The sequence below is a fragment of the Carassius carassius genome, chromosome 8 (genome assembly GCF_963082965.1).
Source record: "Carassius carassius chromosome 8, fCarCar2.1, whole genome shotgun sequence".
In the NCBI taxonomy this organism is placed as follows: domain Eukaryota; kingdom Metazoa; phylum Chordata; class Actinopteri; order Cypriniformes; family Cyprinidae; genus Carassius; species Carassius carassius.
This window is the reverse complement of record NC_081762.1, coordinates 13,623,800-13,642,547: the sequence shown is the minus strand read 5'-3', so window position 1 is coordinate 13,642,547 and position 18,748 is coordinate 13,623,800. Positions and strand designations below refer to the sequence as shown.

The 18,748-nt window shown below is 36.9% G+C and overlaps 1 protein-coding gene across 1 annotated transcript in view; it reads right to left on the bottom strand.

Moving 5' to 3' along the window:
* csmd3b (CUB and Sushi multiple domains 3b) overlaps positions 1-18,748 on the bottom strand; it is a 423,699-nt gene that overhangs the window by 145,473 nt on the left and 259,478 nt on the right. Inside the window, exons 13-21 of the mRNA XM_059556241.1 lie at positions 13,202-13,384; positions 11,987-12,313; positions 9,968-10,162; positions 9,370-9,508; positions 8,604-8,791; positions 8,265-8,453; positions 6,650-6,766; positions 5,734-5,949; positions 5,131-5,319 (exon numbers count right to left, since the gene is read on the bottom strand). Coding sequence (XP_059412224.1) covers positions 5,131-5,319; positions 5,734-5,949; positions 6,650-6,766; positions 8,265-8,453; positions 8,604-8,791; positions 9,370-9,508; positions 9,968-10,162; positions 11,987-12,313; positions 13,202-13,384 — 1,743 coding nt within the window. The remainder of the gene's footprint in view (positions 1-5,130; positions 5,320-5,733; positions 5,950-6,649; positions 6,767-8,264; positions 8,454-8,603; positions 8,792-9,369; positions 9,509-9,967; positions 10,163-11,986; positions 12,314-13,201; positions 13,385-18,748) is intronic.

Genomic DNA, 18,748 nt, shown 5'->3' with positions numbered 1-18,748 from the left:
CAGCATCTATCCAAAATACAAACTCCACAAATTACAATATAAAAAACAACATATGAATGAACAAATATAACCCTTGTTTTACAGGTCCATTGAAACAACCCCCCCCCCCAAGTGACGTCATACCCAACATGGTTTCTCCCAATCAGACGGTGTGTCCACCATGTTTAAACAGTTTAGGTTTAAAACATTTCGGGTTTGGCCACTGGTGTATTCCAATGAGGTAAGTTATATTCATTATACTGTATGACTTAATCTTAAATAAAGACTTTAAATCAAACGTGTATTGCGGTTCTTTATAATGAAAATGAATGAACATACACATTGTACCTCACATCTCTTAAACGCATCATACACAATACATTTGAACAATCACAGGTATTATACAGGTCTGTGTATACTTGATGTCAGTGCCGGCTAACAGACCATGTTAATGATGAGTGCAGTGTATGTGTGTGTGCTAGATATGGTGTACATGCATACAGTCCATTTATGATTACAGGGTTGCTCCGTGACAGCGCTGTTTTTATATGCTCCATGTGTCCAGTCCACTTGCTGTTCCACAACTTCTACCCTATTCTAGCCCTATTGTTAATCTTGCCCTGGTTACAATATCTATCAGCAGGGACTAATAGGGTCATTCTAACCTTGAACCTTTGACTCCTTCCAAGGTTTCCTCCTCATGTACTTAAGAGTTCTTAAGTAAGTTTCCGGCACTGTAGCCTTTTACTTCCTTACCACAGAGTTTGTAAGGCAGCAATCTTTGTAAAGCACCTTTGACAGAAACTGTATTGTGAAAAGCTCTATACAAATCAATTCAACTAAACTGATTATATCTGAGAACTTTAGCCTGGGATATTTGTTTGAAGCACATCACCACTGAATGCATTATACAGCTCTGCGTTTGCATTATGACTTTAAATGAAATGTGGCCTTTGTGGGCAGCTTCCCATTCTTTAGACCACTGCCCGAGGTTCTATAAAGATGACCTCACTGACATCTTCATGTTTTACAACATCTGGACCGCTAGCAAACGAATACCTTCTACACACACAAAGTCACTACTTATAATATGATTTCCATGGTACAAATAGACATTCTTACTCTATTCAAATCTTGCCTATAAAACAAACCATTTGTGTGAGCGCTTTACTAGAGAATCCCAAGGTTCTTAACATCTCAAACCTCACGCCTGCTAAAATGGAGCTGTAATACTGATTTATCACAGCATAATCTCAACCATACAAAAGCAGCACCTTTTCTTGCATAATATGTGTTAACATTCGAGTTAAGTGATTAACTTCACGTTAACAGCAAGTATGTGTCAGGGAAGATGCCCCGTGGTCTATGAATGAGAAAAAGTGTAATGTGTGATCAGATAATGTAATTCTTATTGCAACCCATCGAACAGGCTTGACTCAACTCATAAACTTCACCCGCATATGATTAATAGCACTATAAGAGAAAGATCGGATGCTGCAGAAGACTTTACCAGAGGAACATATTAAAGAAAGCAAGATGGGAAATTGCTGGCTTATTCTCTGTGGTTCTGCATTGGATTTAACATTTCTCCTTGAACAGATCTGTGATGTTACTGTTTTAAGCAAACATATTGGAGGGACTTTAAAGTTTAAAGCTGGGCTGTGTAATGTTGGTGCCACCAGTGTCAAAAAGTTCAACTAAAAAAAAAATAAATAAACACTTGTTGCTCAGAGGTCAGGCCAAACAGAGAGCCCCACCCCCAGGTGTCTATATTGTGTAACACACTTGCTTATTCTATCCCCTAGCCCTAACAGTTGCATAGAAGGTCATTTTGTCCTCATTTAAAAAAATAACATTTGTACTGTTTTTTCTTTTGCAATGTAAAATCGATATTTGTGATGGACAGAAGGGAAAGCTGAGGCCTGTGTTACTGTCAAGATTTTGATCAATACACTGCCTTGTCTACCTCCCTTCAAGTGGAACTAAAAATACTCTCTGCTCCTCCAGGTGTGAAAGTACAAAGATGCAAACTCATCAGGGGTTTGCCAAAGTGGCAAAGATTAAAGAGATAGTTCACCAAAAAATGAAAATTACCCCATGATTTACTCACCCTCAAGCCATCCTAGAAGTATATGACTTTCTTATTTCAGATGAATCCAATTGGAGTTATATTAAATAATGTCCTGGCTCTTCCAAGTTTGATAATGGCAGTGAATGGTGGTTGAGATTTTGAAGCCCCAAAAATCCAACATAAAATGTACTCCACATGCGTCTGAGGGTTAATAAAGGCTTTCTTAAGTGAATTGATGCATTTAGAAAAATATTTATATTTAAAACTTTACGATGCAGGATGGACGTAGGCATAGTGTAAGCTCCAGTGAGAATGTGGAAGGCTCACCGATAAGCAGAACCAAGTTTTGTTTACGGCAAAGGAAAACCAGTCTCCTCTTGGCTAATATTGAAATCCTCAGACATTTTTCTGTTATACTGAAATCCTTGTTTTGTACTCCTAATTTATGAATTGTGTTTTGTTTTGCTCTTTCTTCTGCGCTTCCAAATTCGTCACTTTTCACCGGAGCTTATGCTAGCCTACATGACCTGGCTCTCTCCTGTGAATGCACAAATGACAGTTAGAGGATGCTAGAGATTACGATTGATAAACTTTTAACATTTTTCTTACACAAGTGTGTCACTTAGCTTCAGGTGATCTTTATTCACTCCCTGGGACCATATGGAGTACTTTTTATGATGGATGGTCACACTTTTTATGATGGATGGTCACACTTTTTTGGTCTTAAAAATCTTGACAGCAATTCACTGCCATTATAAAACTTGGAAGAACAAGGACATTTTTAAATCCACCTCTGAATGTAATAATCTTCAAAAGAAGAAAGTCATATACACCAAGGATGGTTTGAGGGTGAGTAAAGCATGGAGTAATTTTCATTTTCTGGGTGAACTGCCCCCCTGCACATTGTGACTTGATATCAATGATATTTGGAGTGTAGCAATATAGTGGTATTAATGATAATTGTAATATTTAAAACTGAAAGACTGATATTATGTTTATATTACACATACGATAATATTGTAAACAATCCAGCATCATTTGGTTGACACTTCAACACACTACAGTACTGTAGGTGGTGGCACTGAACCTTAATGATGTTATAAACATGTTATAAACCAGAAAAAAGCAGAAGACAACAATGAAGTGTGTAGCAACTACTGCTTTACAAAACCATGTCAGTGATGACAGACAAAAGTGAGAGTCTATATATGCTCAAAAATAGTTTTTTTTTTGGATTTTGTAATAGAAAAATGTGTTAGACATAAGGAAGTAATGATTATTTTTGTGTACTTTTGAACAGTTATGGTTACACGCTCCATCTGTCTATCTACATTCATATTTCAGTGTGATTCGTTGGCTTAAAAAAGAGAAAACTGAATCTGACTGATAGTATTGGTTTTTCCTCCAGAATTGTTATAGGTCACAATGATATTGCTATTGTGGCTTTTTTGGCCATGTATTGAAAATCGGATATTGTGTCAGGCCTAATAGATGTGACAAGCAAATGAGTGAAAACAAGATAACTTTATTCTGTAGGTGCCCAGTGCCACCCCCGCAAGAAACATTTCGTCCATAAATAGATCTGCCACCGGATGTACTAACTTCGTTTGGACTTGATCCTTGATCTCCAGAACTGATTCGTTTTTTAGCACTGGACAATGCAACAGAAAGAGAATCGTGGGGACACAACCTCCTGGTTGAGGGTAGAACAATATAGATAAATAAATAAATTTGAACACAAACAGCCATGATAAATGCAGTTATTACTTTTTTCAATTAATGTGAAAAATGGCCGGTGACCCCTCATGACCAGAGAAAAGTGTAGAGTCACTAGCAAACCTCCGAAAGTTCTCCATTATTATAATTGCCATTTTGTTTATTATGCCCCTGTCTTGTGACATGCATGGCTAACTTCCAAATGATTGCAAAGGTAAACAATGAGTCCGTACACCAGAAAATGCTCCTTAGCAATTTTAATGATTGCTCACCACGTGTAACATTTCGGGCCCAAGCCCTTCATCAGACCCAGTTTTATTGTTTTGGATGTGCATGCTGTACCTTTGAATTCTAACTTCCAAATGATGCCGCTTCAGCCCACTCTGTCTACGTCTGATGAATGCTTTATTGCCGAGGAGTCACTTACTGACACCGGTGAGCATGATACACTGAGAGATACAATCAAGAAACACTGAAACATGACAATAGCAGCACTAAATCACTCCAAATGCTCTCGGCAGGAGCCAGCCAAGCTGAATTGTGAAAGCAACTGTGAAAGAAGTTTGGCGTGGCAAACCGCTCCTGTCCTGGAGTTTATTAGCTCTAGGAACCCAAATGGAAACCTGACCTTTTTTATTTTTATTATTAAAATAATTTTAATATTATTGTGACAGCCTTAAGGTCTGTTCACACCAAGGACGATAACTATAAAGATATAGTTTTAAAACCGGTCTCAATATTAAAGAATAGCAGAGTCCACACCACAGCTATAACGATAAAGGCACAGAGAAACAATATCTTTGGAAACACTTTCAGCAATTTTTTTTTCCAGTTGATTAATGATAAAAACATTGACAGCCAATCAGAATCAATCCTGCAATGACGAGCTCGAGAATTTAAAGCGGCAGACGAGTGTGTGCTTGGAATAAACAGACGATATCGTCCTCTAGTGTGGACGCTAATATAGTTATCTTTAAAGTTATCGTTCTTGGTGTGAACAGGCCTTCATTCACTTGCATTATATTAAAAAGAAACTGAATTCTTCAAAAAATAATTTTTTTGTTTTCGTATTGAGGAATACAGTCATACAAGCTTAAATAGATATGAGGGAGAGTAAATAATGACAGACGTTTCATTTTTAGGTGAACGGTCTCTTTAAACCATTCACTGTTTGAACCCATCTTATTCATCCCCCATAAAAACAGGTTAATCATTAAAGGCATTTCTGTCATTGGGCTGACAGTCAAAGTGAATATGTCATCGTTAACTTTCTTTAGAATCAGCAATATGTCCATGTGGTGTGCCATTTGGTAAAAAAACAAGAGAATAAAAGTTTAAATGAATGAAAACAGCTGACAACGTACCAACACACCTTGGCAGAGGTGCGCTCCACATGCGCCGACCCCCTCCCAGGCAAATGATTTCTGGTGCTCCCTCCAGGCGGTAGCCCATATTGCAAGAGAAGGAAAGTGTATCTCCGATGCCAAAGCTGTAACCGTTACGGCGCCCAAAATGTGGCACTCCTGGATCCTCGCATGGCTCCAGGTTGTATTCTGGGGGAAACAGAATTTGAAAGATTACACATTAACCTGTTAATAAATAATAACCTAATAAATATTTATTAGGGGTTGGGGTAAACATAATGAACAGAAATGAAAAGATGAAAATATTTATTGTTTTGATCTTTTCTTATTTAGATTTTAATTATGCCTCTATATATAATTTTTTTTTATTATTTTATTTGTTATTTTCATGCATTCTTTTTCTGTTTTTATTCATTTTAAGCTAATACAGTTTTTCTGTTTTTAATATAAACATTTTTTTTGTATTTAATTCACCATTGGCAGTTCACAAATCTTTAGGGTTTTACAAAAGTATAAAAATGTTCACAGAAAAGAGAAACTGTAAGAGGACTCAGCTGCCGTTCCTGTGCCCTACAGATGCTCTATTCTCAGGATATCCCTCACCTGAAAATGTGATGTTGAAACCTTCGTAGGAGATGGAGAAATCAGATATGAAGCGGAGCTGGGCCTTGAAGTTGCCATAGAGCCCCGCGTTGATGGGCGAGGGCAGTTCTGCACCTGTGAGGCGGGCGAGCGGCTGTACAAAACTCCCATTCTCAGTGATGAGCAGGTAGTCATGATGGTCCTCCAGGTGGAAGGTGTTAAAGGTGAACTGAACGCCTATTGGGGAAACAAGAACAATGCACAAATGAACCATCTAATAATATAGTTCAAGTTTTTGGTCAACCTCTGACATTAACTGGTCTGGTGGAGCTTGGAGCAGGAAGAAAAAAACTGGCAAAAAAGAAAAGAATAAAAGGAATGATCAAGCATTTAGGGTCAACTTCATTATATAAGGCAGAAGGGACTTGTGGGCTCCACTAAGGGTATAGCCTTCTCATTAGACCCAGGAGAAAGGAGGCCCATTCATTCAAACTTTTTCTCGGGCCTGTGAATTTAAGCAGCGGCTCTTGGCTGAGGTCACGTAGAACAAAGAAAATTTTGATACTGACCCTTTTTGGCTTTGTGTCAGAAAGAGAAAAGTGTATTTTTAGTCTCAAGTGATCTGTCCACTAAACATAATTGACTTCAAAATTGATATGCATTAGCAGCCATGGGAAATTAAAATTCAGAGGAAATTTCATTATTCTGAACTCAAAGGTTGTATAATGATATTTCAGAGTAGGGCATGGACAAGTACCTAAATCTGTATTCATGACAGTTTGTACCTACGGCTGGCTTTATCTAGACTATGTATTTTTCATCCAGTTTTCAATTTGTATATTATTGTTCAGCATTTGGCCTATCAAAATAAATGCTTGTATAACTTTGAATAAGCAGGTAAGAGATTGCAGGTAAGGTGCATCAATTGCTGCCTTACCTTTGCCATGGCTGACTTCCACAGTCCAGGTGCAGTTAAGGGAGCTGGGGTAGACCTCAGGGTATCCCGGGGACAGGATGGTGCCTCCAGGTCCTCGAACATCACCCCCACAGAGTGCTAAAGGGCAGAAGGAAGAAGGCTATTTAAAAAGACCTTTCACTTACAGTTAATTCAATGGCTGCAAAAGGAACTAATGTATATAAGCATAAAGGATTTCACTCTTCTATCAGCCCATATACTGGGATTGTCAGGTAAAATGTCAAAGGTGAATTAACATTTATATCTTAGTTCCTTGTGATTGAAACGTCTAAGCACTTGTATAACAAATATTGTTCAAAGGTTCATGGCCAGTACATTTTTTTTTAATTGACTTAAAATAATTATTTTATTTCCCCACAAGGATTCATTTAAACCAAACCAAAAGTGACAGTAAAGGCATTTACAATGTTATTTCTATTTCAAACAAATATTGTTCACACATTAGGTTACAACTGTTTTCAACACCAAATCAGTATAATGATTTCTGAAGGCTCATATTTAAGTAAACGTATGTATTCATACAGAAAACAGTTATTTTAAATTGTAATAACATTTCACAATATTACTGTGTTTTTACTGTATTTGATCAATAATTATACTATTAGATGCTTTTTAAAAACATCGGAAAAATTGTACAGACTCAGACCACTAATAGAAAAACATTTTTCACTTCCTTCCATTAAAAGTAACATTATCAGGATTTGAGTGATAAAGCTGTTATAAAGCTGTAAAATGATCAAAATCTTAAAATCAGGGAGCCCCCCCTTTTCATATATATATATAACTCCATTCAATTTACAGTCTGCAACATGCCTTGTATAATTCCATCCATCCATCTATCAATTTTCAAAACCCACTCTTCCTATGTAGCATTGCAGGGATGCTGGAGCTTTTATTTAAATAAGAAATGGAATATTGGTCAAAAACGTCACCTCTCACCTCATAAAACGCATGCTTTTTTCTTAAACACTGCATGGTGCACAGTGGAGGAAGTATGTACAGTATCAGACAGACCTCTGCAACACCTGAGACAGCAGTACAGGCAGGTGCATGTTTCTAATGTATGCTGCATTTAGAGCCCATGGAAGTGAGATGACTGTGCGCAGTAAAAAGTGCCCCTGGATATCTAATCTGGTGAGCGCATCAGTTCCTATCAGCTGAAGCAGCCTTTACAGCAAATTGCCTCTCAGAGTCGTCCTCAGCGACGGGCTAATGGCCTTGCATTGAATCACATTGCTTCAGTTTAGCTGCCTTCGAGAAGGCAAAGCAAAAGAATGTAATCAAATAGCCGAAGGACAGGCAGCCTGAGGAGCTCTGAAGGTGTAAGACATAGGTAACGTCTTTCAACCAGCACTGAGCAGAGGTTTCGTTGCCAGCACAAGCTTGCTGTTTAGCGCTGTCTTGCTTTAGTAATACGGTCAATTAAGCCCTTTTTGTCACTGACGCTGAACCTCTTTTATTCGAGATGTAAATCAACGCATCACCTTTTTTCATTAACGGGAACAGTTTCATTGATCAGTAGGCCACAAAGATTTACAGCTCTTTTTTTTTACTGCAAATGTCTCAGGATACCAACCGTCACAAGTGGGTAGTGGGTGGCTCCACCAGTGGTTCTTTTCACAGACCAGTGGCTCTTCGTGGCTGAGGCGATAGCCCGAGTCGCAGCCGAAGGACACGGTGGAACCGATGGAGAAGTCCTGACCGTAGCGAAGACCGTTGACTGGAATCCCTGGATCCAGGCAGGAGTAGGCATCTACTGTTACGCCTAGGAATAGTGAAACAGATGAAGCTTAGAAAAGAAGTATTTTGAGAGTGTTTCAATTACTGTATTTACTGCCTGCTGGTGCTCTAAAATAACAAAAGTTGTTTTCAAATGGCAAGTTTTGAAACTGTGGGAAGTTTACTGTACACTTACTTTCATACAGGATCTTGAAGCCACTGTTTGAGCGGCTGTTGTCAGTGGTGAAAAGCATGTACAGGTGGTTGCCGCTGCTGAATAGGAACTGAGGCACCTGGGTGCCGTTGAATGAGCCAATTAGAGGAGAGAGAAGATTGGGCCCATCGTGAAGCTCCAGGAAATCACAATTCAGCTCTGTCTGAAATCTGGTTGGAAAAACAGACAATAATTAAATGTCCTTGACAGCAATGAGACAACTTTATCATATTTATTATACACTACTGTTGAAGAGTTTGGGGTCGGTACTCGGATTTCAAATGTTTTTGAAAAAAGGTCTCTTAGGTTCGACAAGGCTGGATTTATTTGATGAACACAAATTTTATTAGTATTTATATTTTAAAATGTAATTTACTCCTGTAATTACAAAGCAGCTATTACTCAAGTTTTCAGTGTTACATGGTTGTTCAGAAATTATTCTAATATGCTAATTTGGTGCTCAAGACCATTAATTATTATCAATGCTAAAACAGCAAAAATGTTGTACTGTTTACTAATGTGGAAACCATGATACCCCCCCCCAGATTTTTGTTGAATACAAAGTTCATAAGAACAACATTTATTTTGTTTTTTAATCAATTTAGTGCATCCTTGCTAAATATAAACTTATTAACCCTTAACCATTTAACAGTAGTGTATTTAGAATATACAGATTTCTTTTTTGTAACCCTTTAACTATATAGATGTAAAAAAGCAACAATATCTAGTCAAATTAAAAAAAGCATACTTCTCAAATGTGATCTTGATGGAGCGTCCCGGTTCAGCCTCTATGACCCACTCACAGTTGAGCGAATCTTTGTAGTAACCAGGCCACCCAGGAGATAAAATAACTCCACTAGGAGCTGAGAAGTGGCCTCCACAGGGAGCTGTAAAAAGAACAGAGGTTTAACAGAGATGCATTTTAGTTGACTCACATAAAGCCACTGTTTTTGTATCTGTACTTGAGACAGACGGCCAGTTAAAAAATAAATATCAGTTGACTGTACATTATACCTCACTTTACATATTTACAATCCCACAAAACCTACAGTAAGGTGTTAAAACTGCTGGTGGGCGACACTGTTAGTCTGTCATTCTACTCCTCTGGCCATATGAATAGTGTTACTGCATAATTAGAAACACGCTGAGCAAAATTCGAGGGATTGACATGGATTTTAACGACAGATGACAGGCTGCTCACCACCACATGCCCTCCGGTTTACATGACCTATTAACCCCCGTCTCTGTGACCCACAGGTGACTGTCTATCCCATTTAGAGTCACATTCAAAACTAGGCACAACTGTCCACTTATTGGGGACTTCTGTCTACTTCTATAATAAATACCTTCACACTTTGGGATGGGGCCACTCCACATCACCTTGCCACCGTTGAGTTCACAAGTGATGGTTTCTGCTCCCTGTGTCTTAATGAAGCCATCCTCGCAGATGATCGAGATGGAGCTGCCTAGCTGGAAACTGTCACCGAAACGTCTGGCGTTCAGGGGGACTCCTGGATCCGGACACTCATTATGGCCAAATGCTGTAAGAATGAATGACATAAGATGGTAATCTAGAATTGGAATTGTCATGAACAGGCTTTCGCCATAGATTTTCTGAGTAGTCAAAGTATTTATGACACCACAATGTCACTACCAAAAAATATATCACTTTAACAAGTGGATGAGTTAAAAACGAGGTTGTTAGAAAGTTGAGAAGTTTGAAAGACACTCCATTTCAGGTGGTGCACTTCATTTTACCCTGCACTCAAAAGAATGAGGATTTGTGATACTTTGTAGGACAGGTTTCTACTCCAGGCTTGTTTTAGTGTTAGTGTTATTGAGCTTCCAGCTGTTTTTATCATAACTCCATGAAGCATATATAGAGGCCCAAGGCAATTGGCCAAGAAAGCTGCTGTCCCCACAACACCCTGAGTGCCTGATGGATGTCTTGTGACAGGAAAGGCCTACAAGAAGTACTTGACGTTTGTCAGAATTAATACAGATTTAACGTGCTCCATCAGGGCACTGACAGCTCTTACTGGACAACAGTTTGTCAGTCTGTTAAAGAACTCGACATTAGTGTTCAGCCTAATAATTACTGTAGCAACCTAATCTGCATGCAAACTCATGTCTACTTTAAGGACTTTGATGGATTGTCGTGACATTTCACATCTCCTTTAAGAAGGACCATCAAGAAGTCATTGTGTAGATTAAAGTCATGTATGTGCTAATGAGGGGCGGAGGGGAGATTCGTTGAGGTGTGCCGGTGAGAAAAACGAAGCGGCGTATTTGAATTTGAAAGACCTGGAAGTTGCCATAAACAGACACCCTTTCATTTTTGTTTGTTTAACATATCACAAATTCAATGAATTTATATTTTACAATACATTATTTCTTTTTTTTAATAGTTTAATTAATGATACTTAAGACAGGATGAAAAATGTGAATTACAGTGATGATTCATTTTAATTTAAACTAGTGCTGTCAAATGAATTCATTGTAATTAATTGCATCCAAAATAAATATATGCATGTGTGCTGTGTATATTTATTATGTATATATAAATACACACACATGCATGTATACATTTGAGAAAAATAGGTATAAATATTAAATATATTTATTTATAATATAAATTATATCAACATAAATATAGACATGTAAATATTTTCAAAATATATGTGTGTGTATTTCATATAAACATAATACATAAACATAACACAAACATATTATGCAAACAATTTTTTTTTTTTTTGGATTAATTGTTTGACAGCACTAATTTAAGCATACTGTTGATAAAAATATATATTTATATTAAAATATACTGTTTAATATATATTTAAACTTATTTACTTTAATAACACAATATATAGGTAATTTAATTATATATTTATATATATTTCAATTATATATTTAAATATACTGTTAGTGATTTAGATAAAATATAAATACCAATATAAATATAAAGGAAGTTTTTGAAAAGTACTATAAATAGTATTGTATTGAATTTGTTGACTAATTATTGTAAGCAGCTGACTGCTTACAATATTGAAATTAAATATAAGAGAAATTTTATAAAAAATAATAGAGGAAGTTTGAAGGATATTTTCATCAAAAGACAAACTATTAATAGTACTGCAAAATAAGGTAAAAAGGGTAGATGTTAACTGTAAAAGCATATTATTCAAAGATATGTTCATCTTAATTATCAGTACCAAGTAAAAATAGCAACTGCTATCAATACACTTCGATGCACAACACATGCTTAAAACAAACATTATTTCTCATGCAGAATTCATGCTTCATATATACTTAACAAATGCCCCATGCAGACATAATGCAGAATAGAAAGGTGTTACACGCACTGTTGTAGGTAATGTTGAAACCTCTGCCTGACATGGAGTGGTCAGCCTGGAACTCCAGCCGGAGAATGTTGTTGTTGCTGGTGAGATGAGATGGCACCTCGGCCCCAGTGAAACGGCCAAGCACAGACGAGTCAAGCATCTCTCCATCCTTCACGGTCAGGATGTCATATGGAGCCTCTAGGTCAAAGTCATTGAAGGCCAAGTGAATACGGCTGCCGGGCTCTGATAGAATCAGCCACACGCAGTTAAGGTTGTTCCCATAGCCCTCTGGGTAATCCGGAGAGAGGACTGTGCCCATGGGTGCAGTGAAGTTTGAAAGACAGGGAACTGAAAGAATAAAAGAGAATTGCTACTAATTTTTATCTAAAGATTAATGTAACTATGTTCACAATGACTGAGAAACAGCCGACAACATATAAAAAAAAACATGCCACATCATACATCAGTGTAATAATACAGCCATGTGTAATCATTTAATATGGCATATGGAGTCTGTCACTCTGCTTCTGATTAGGTTCCGCACTTCCTGACAAATTGTGTTCATGACATAGACGGACTTCAGGCTATAAATAGAGCTGATTTGTTCAATCTTCCAATTAGACATGGAGAAATTTCAGCTATGCATTTTTTAAGCAAAGAGCCTACAGGTGAAGTATCAAAATATAACAGATGTCACTATAGCTGAAGTAGTCTCCAGGTTGGTTGTATATATAAGCCAATTATTTCAGCTGCCTCTGATATCTCTGCATTCATTTGGAAGAAAAGGCAAAGACGGGAAAGTTAATAAAATCCAGTTATAAGGAAATTTTTATGGAACATGAAAAAAATTTGGCAGGAAAAAATTAAGTGTGTGATTTCTATGCCAGTAGCATCCCAACTAATGACAAGTTTTCAAACTTGTTTCCTAAACATTTTCCATATTAGCCATTGGTCAGCTAATATACAGTCCCACCCACCAACTATTTGACATATTTTTTATAGCGCCTTATAGAGGGAAAAACTCTTGATTTAAATTTCAAGATGGTACTTCTTGAAATAGAACAAATTTACGGACATAAAAAACAAACCCTTTAATTTGTTTTTTTTTTAAATTAGCATAATTTTCCTGATTAAAAAAATACATTATAAAACATAATAGCACCAAACTAGGACAGGAAAAACACTTCCAAAGCAATTAATCAGTTTGCAACGTACAGTAGCATTGACAGTACTCACAAATGCAGATGGGGATGTTGGCAGACCACTGGTTGTTGTTCTGACAGGATATTGTCTTCTCTCCAATAAGCTCAAATCCAAATTGGCACTCAAAGCGTAACACGTCGCCATTGGAGAATCCATCTCCTTCTCTCATCCCATACAGAGGGGTGCCTGGGTCCCCACAGCTCTCCTTGTCGATTTCTACAGAGAAAGGATGTAAATAATAGTGATCACTAAAATTCACATTTCTTCTTTCCACTGCTGCATTTTAAAGAAGAAACATTTTATGCATTGTTGCTAAAAACATTGCTTAAGGTTTATACAGTATACATAAGTGGCCAAAATGATTAGAACACTTTTTTTATTTGCTGGTGAAAATACTAGAGGTAAAAAATCTTTTGCTGTAGTGTCTCAGTAGGAAATATACAGTTTACATTTCCAAACATACATTTTGCCATTAATTGTAATAATGCAATGAGATTTTTGTTTGCACAAGGAGTCTGACAACATCCAGCGCTCCACACAGAGATCTGATCTCATCATCATCCAGTTTGTCTGGAATGACACGAAGAAGCAGAATAAACTGGGACACACTAAATCCATAAGAACTGTGGCAACATCTCCAAGATGCTTCAAGAAACCTTCAAGTTCACCGGAACAACAGCTAATCAGATGGCAATCAGACAGCACAATCTTTCTGGTGCAGCTGGTGGCCTGATAAAGTCTTGCTGGTTGAGCGAGTTAAGAGAAATTAGCTGTCAATTCCTCTCCATGTTAAAGTGCAAGATAAATCTACAGACTTGCAGCAAATTACTAAATTGTAGCTTTGAAATTTGCACTGAATTGTGCTGCAAAAGTCCAATGATGGACAGATTTCATCAGATGTCCTGAACCTCGCTGTACTTACGGGAAGTTGACCGGAACAGAATGCCACCAAAACTCTCTGTTCAGCCTAGATAAGCTCCTGCACTTGGACCCTTCAGTGGTAGAGTTGGCCATCCAGGACATTCCCACCACAAGTACAAAATCCAAGTCTAGGGGTCACTATACCTAGATAACACCTTCCATCTGCATAGAATCGACTCAGTGGGCAGCAGGCTGCTGGAATGGGCAATACATCTTCCCAGACATTTTGCACGGACATTCACAATTGAACTATGAACTCTGTTCTGAATAAGGATGCTTGAGGGTTTGCCAAAGGACGGATGGTAAGAGAGAGAGAGAGAAACAAAACATCCACTAAATTTCATTTAAAACCAAATCAAAGTTTTTTCAAATTTCTCCTGAGGTATAATGGAGGTCTTTGGCCAATGCTTGATGTATGGCATTAATTTCCGACATGACAGTCTCTTTATGACTACCACAATGCTTTACTCCATTGGTCAATTGTGAGGGGTGGCTAGGGGAAGGTTAGGCCATATTTACTGCTTTGTATTTATGATGAAGCAAAAAATAGAGTACAAATTGTCCATAGGAGCTGATGGTATGTGAATACTCAGACGTGAGGTCAGCGTGTCAGATGCAAACCCCTACACTTCTCTCACGGTGCTTAATGTGATGGGGACCTCTCTGTGAAGATCAATTGTGTTAACAAGTTATCCAATCAAATCCAAAAGGTTGATTCTGTATGTGTAAGTACAGATGGCCCACAGGGGGAGAGTTTGGGACCTGTGTTTTTCTTCCTGAAACAGCCAGGGAATTACAAAGTATCAGTGAACTTTGACATGTAATGTACCAAAAAGCATTCTGAGCATTTACCAGATAGCAGGTCTCATTAAGCCGGCCTTCACATAAAAGCCTATAAATAAATTTAATCTCAAAACCATTTCTTATTCATTGGAAAATGGCAAGTAATTTATCTCTCCCTTTGTGTATCCCATAGATATTGTTTCATTTCAATAATGCTGACTTTATCTCTCTCAAGAAAGTGCTCATTATCGCAAAGTCGAGTTTTATGTGGAGTCGAGACACAAAACGAGGCACTTCTAAAACACGAGTCACATGAGTCAAGTACACACAGGCAAACTCCCAGGCGGATCTCTGCTTTTATTTCTTTGAAGCATTCAATTAAATTAGGTTTTTAAACCACGCTGAAGATATTGAAGCGTTATTGCCATACGGAATACAAACAAATTTATCTTTAAAAGAAGGGATGTTAATGAGTGTGGCCATATGCTGCTGCATTGAAACTGTGTGCCAAAGCAGAGTTCAGCTATGGATAATCAATGGTACACTGCACTAAAAAAAAAAACTTCTGTAATGCATAGGCACTGCTGCTTAATACTTAAATAGATTATTTCTCTCTGAATTATTTAACGAAAAGTTTAAAAAAGGCCATTTTAACTGGTAAAAGTCAGTAATCAGGCACTGGGTCTACATTCAACTTCAACATTAGTTTCTTTCCGTAACAGCACTTGCAGTTTTTAAGCAGCAGAGTTTCTAGGCTAAATGTTTCTAAACAGAACATATGCTATACATATAAAATAAGCAAAACCACCTACACCAAGTTATCATTGATATAGTGTTTGGAGAAATTATAGACACCAAAATAAAACTACTGTACAAAAGACAAAAAATGTGCTCAAGAAAAAATTTATTTAAAAATTAAGAATCTAAAGGGTCAGGCACCACTCAAAAGCATTGATTTTAACTGAGTGACTTTTTTTTTTTTGCCAAAATGCATACAGTATAAATAAAATTGAGACTGCCAAAGTTAAGAATAATAGACCGATTTGCATGGTAATGAATACAAATAATGGTAACACTTCAGCAGTACCTGTCTACACTTTTGATATGGTAATTTGAACCTTTGGGATCAAGTAAATGTGTCATGTTTTTATGTCATTAAGTTTGTTGCAAGTAATAAGAACACTGTGCACCCTCAGAGGTAAAACATAAGGGTATTAATTATTCTATGGAAAATGACAGATGTAGCTGTATTAATAAGTGAAATGTAGCCATCAAACTTCAGTCACCATAACACAATTAATGACCCATGTAGATTATGCATTTGTCACAGACGTCAGCATAATGAAGTGAATTTGTATTGTAAGTATACACTCCTAAATGGGATAAACTATATATCTTCTGTGCTCTACAGGGCAGTGGTTCTCAAATAGGGAGTAACTACCCAAAAATTTGCCGTAGGTCTGAATGTTCTCTATTCTGCCAAAATATTGTTATTTCATAAATAAAGTTTTTATGTGTTAGATAAAACAGTGGAAAACACTTGGTGTTACACTTTAAAATCAAAGTCAAATGCAAATTCAAATCAAAGCCTCTTTAAATTAACTTTTGCATTCAGATCATCATTTTAAATATATAACCACGTCTGTTTCATGTTGAAGTGACTCTTTTGTGCAAAATCGTAACCTGACAGTTAAATGAACTACTGGGGAACAAGACAATGAAAACCTCAAATATTTCTTCCATTGAATAAATGAGTGCTGTGAACCATTAATGGGCTCATTTTGTCTCTGGATCCCTCAAAGAGCTCTTGATTTATATTATATATCACATATATCATTGGGTTTTCATTTTATCTGTGCTTTGGAACGCATAACAGAATCTGACATTCAAAATCTCATTCCACATTACTAATGATATTCTTTCAGTTAGAACAGTTCAATATTATTAGAATAATTCTAATAATACTATTCTAGAATAAGACATTGTAATGGTAACTCTATAAAGAATATATTGAATTGCAATATAAAAACAATACATATAAATAAATATAAAATCGATATATATATATATATATATATATATATATATATATATATATATATATATAGTATAGTATAATCCAACTAAAATTATAATTTTCTCACAATTCATCCTTTCATGCCAGACTCAGCAAACTATTTTAATTGTGGCGTCCTATAACAGTGGCACACTGAAAGCTTATTCATGCTACATTATGTATGTCCAAGCTATAGATTTTTTTTTATCCCCTCATGTATGACCGTCACGTATTTATGATTGACAGGTCCAATTAGATCTACCTAGAAACTGAAAATTAAGAAACAAAGCCATTGTGTTTGTCTGTGGCATAAATAAAATGAATTATAATAGGTGCAGAGAAGACAAAGCAAAAAGACATATCTAATACAATCTGTAATATTTTGCCCAACTCTCCCAGGGATATCATACAGTAATGTTTTTTTTTTCTATCTCTGGTCTTGCACTTAAGGGGATTCATTTGCTCTCTCTGCCTCTTTCTCCGTCTACCTCAGTCAGTCTCTCTCATTATACTGAATGGCACGCTGTTCATCACCCCGACTCTAATTTATTACAAAACCTTGAGGGAGGAGAGATAATCAAAGATATGGGTTTTGTAGGGATTGAAGTGAATGTAGCTCATGTGTTCGGGATGAAAGTTAGTTGCCGTACATTCAGCAGAGACCACTGAAGTGATTTGTGGGAACTGCTGCGCTTTTATGCACATTGACTACTAAGAATGTATGCTGAATACTCATGCAGGAAATAGTGGACATGTCCAGGTACATAATGTCTGGCCTTCTGATGTCTAAACCGCTTTGCAGTGGATGTGAAAAACACTTTCTCACCCGATCAGAAAACAAGGATGAAGGTTGGACATTTGATTGAATCTGGGCTTATGCCAGACAGGTTGTTTGTACAATTTTGGTCTACACTGTTTTCCCTTTCTGTTTGTTTGCAGTTGCAAATGAAGCTGTTTGTGTGTTTTGTATCACCCTGCCACACTTCCTTCTTTTAACCTTGACAATAGGGTAGCCACAATCACAGAATTTTGATTGACAATTAATTATTTGTTCACAGTGAATGTTAAGTCTAACTTATATTTACACTAGTGTGGTTATCACTAGTAACCGAGATCAAGTGAACCACAAACCTGTATTAATAATATGTGTGTGTGTGTGTGTGTGTGTGTGTGTGTGTGTATATATATATATATATATATATATACAGTACAGACCAAAAGTTTGGACACACCTTCTCATTCAAGGAGTTTTCTTTATTTTCATGACTATGAAAATTGTAGAGTCACACTGAAGGCATCAAGGGCTATTTGACCAGGAAGGAGAGTGATGGGGTGCTGCGCCAGATGACCTGGCCTCCACAGTCACCGGACCTGAACCCAATCGAGATGGTTTAGGGGTGAGCTGGACCGTAGACTGAAGGCAAAAGGGCCAACAAGTGCTAAGCATCTCTCGGGGAACTCCTTTAAGACTGTTTGAAGACCATTTCAGGTGACTACCTCTTGAAGCTCATCAAGAGAATGCCAAGAGTGTGCAAAGCAGTAATCAATAATTCCATATATAATTCCACATGTGTTAATTCATAGTTTTGATGCCTTCAGTGTGAATCTACAATTTTCATAGTCATGAAAATAAAGAAAACTCTTTGAATGAGAAGGTGTGTCCAAACTTTTGGTCTGTACTGTATATATATATATATATATATATATATATATATATATATATATATATATATATATATATATATATATAATATTTATTTCCTTTGAGCAAAGCCTGTTTGCTTTTTAGCTTTTTTTTTTTTAGAGGATTCCCAAAGTAA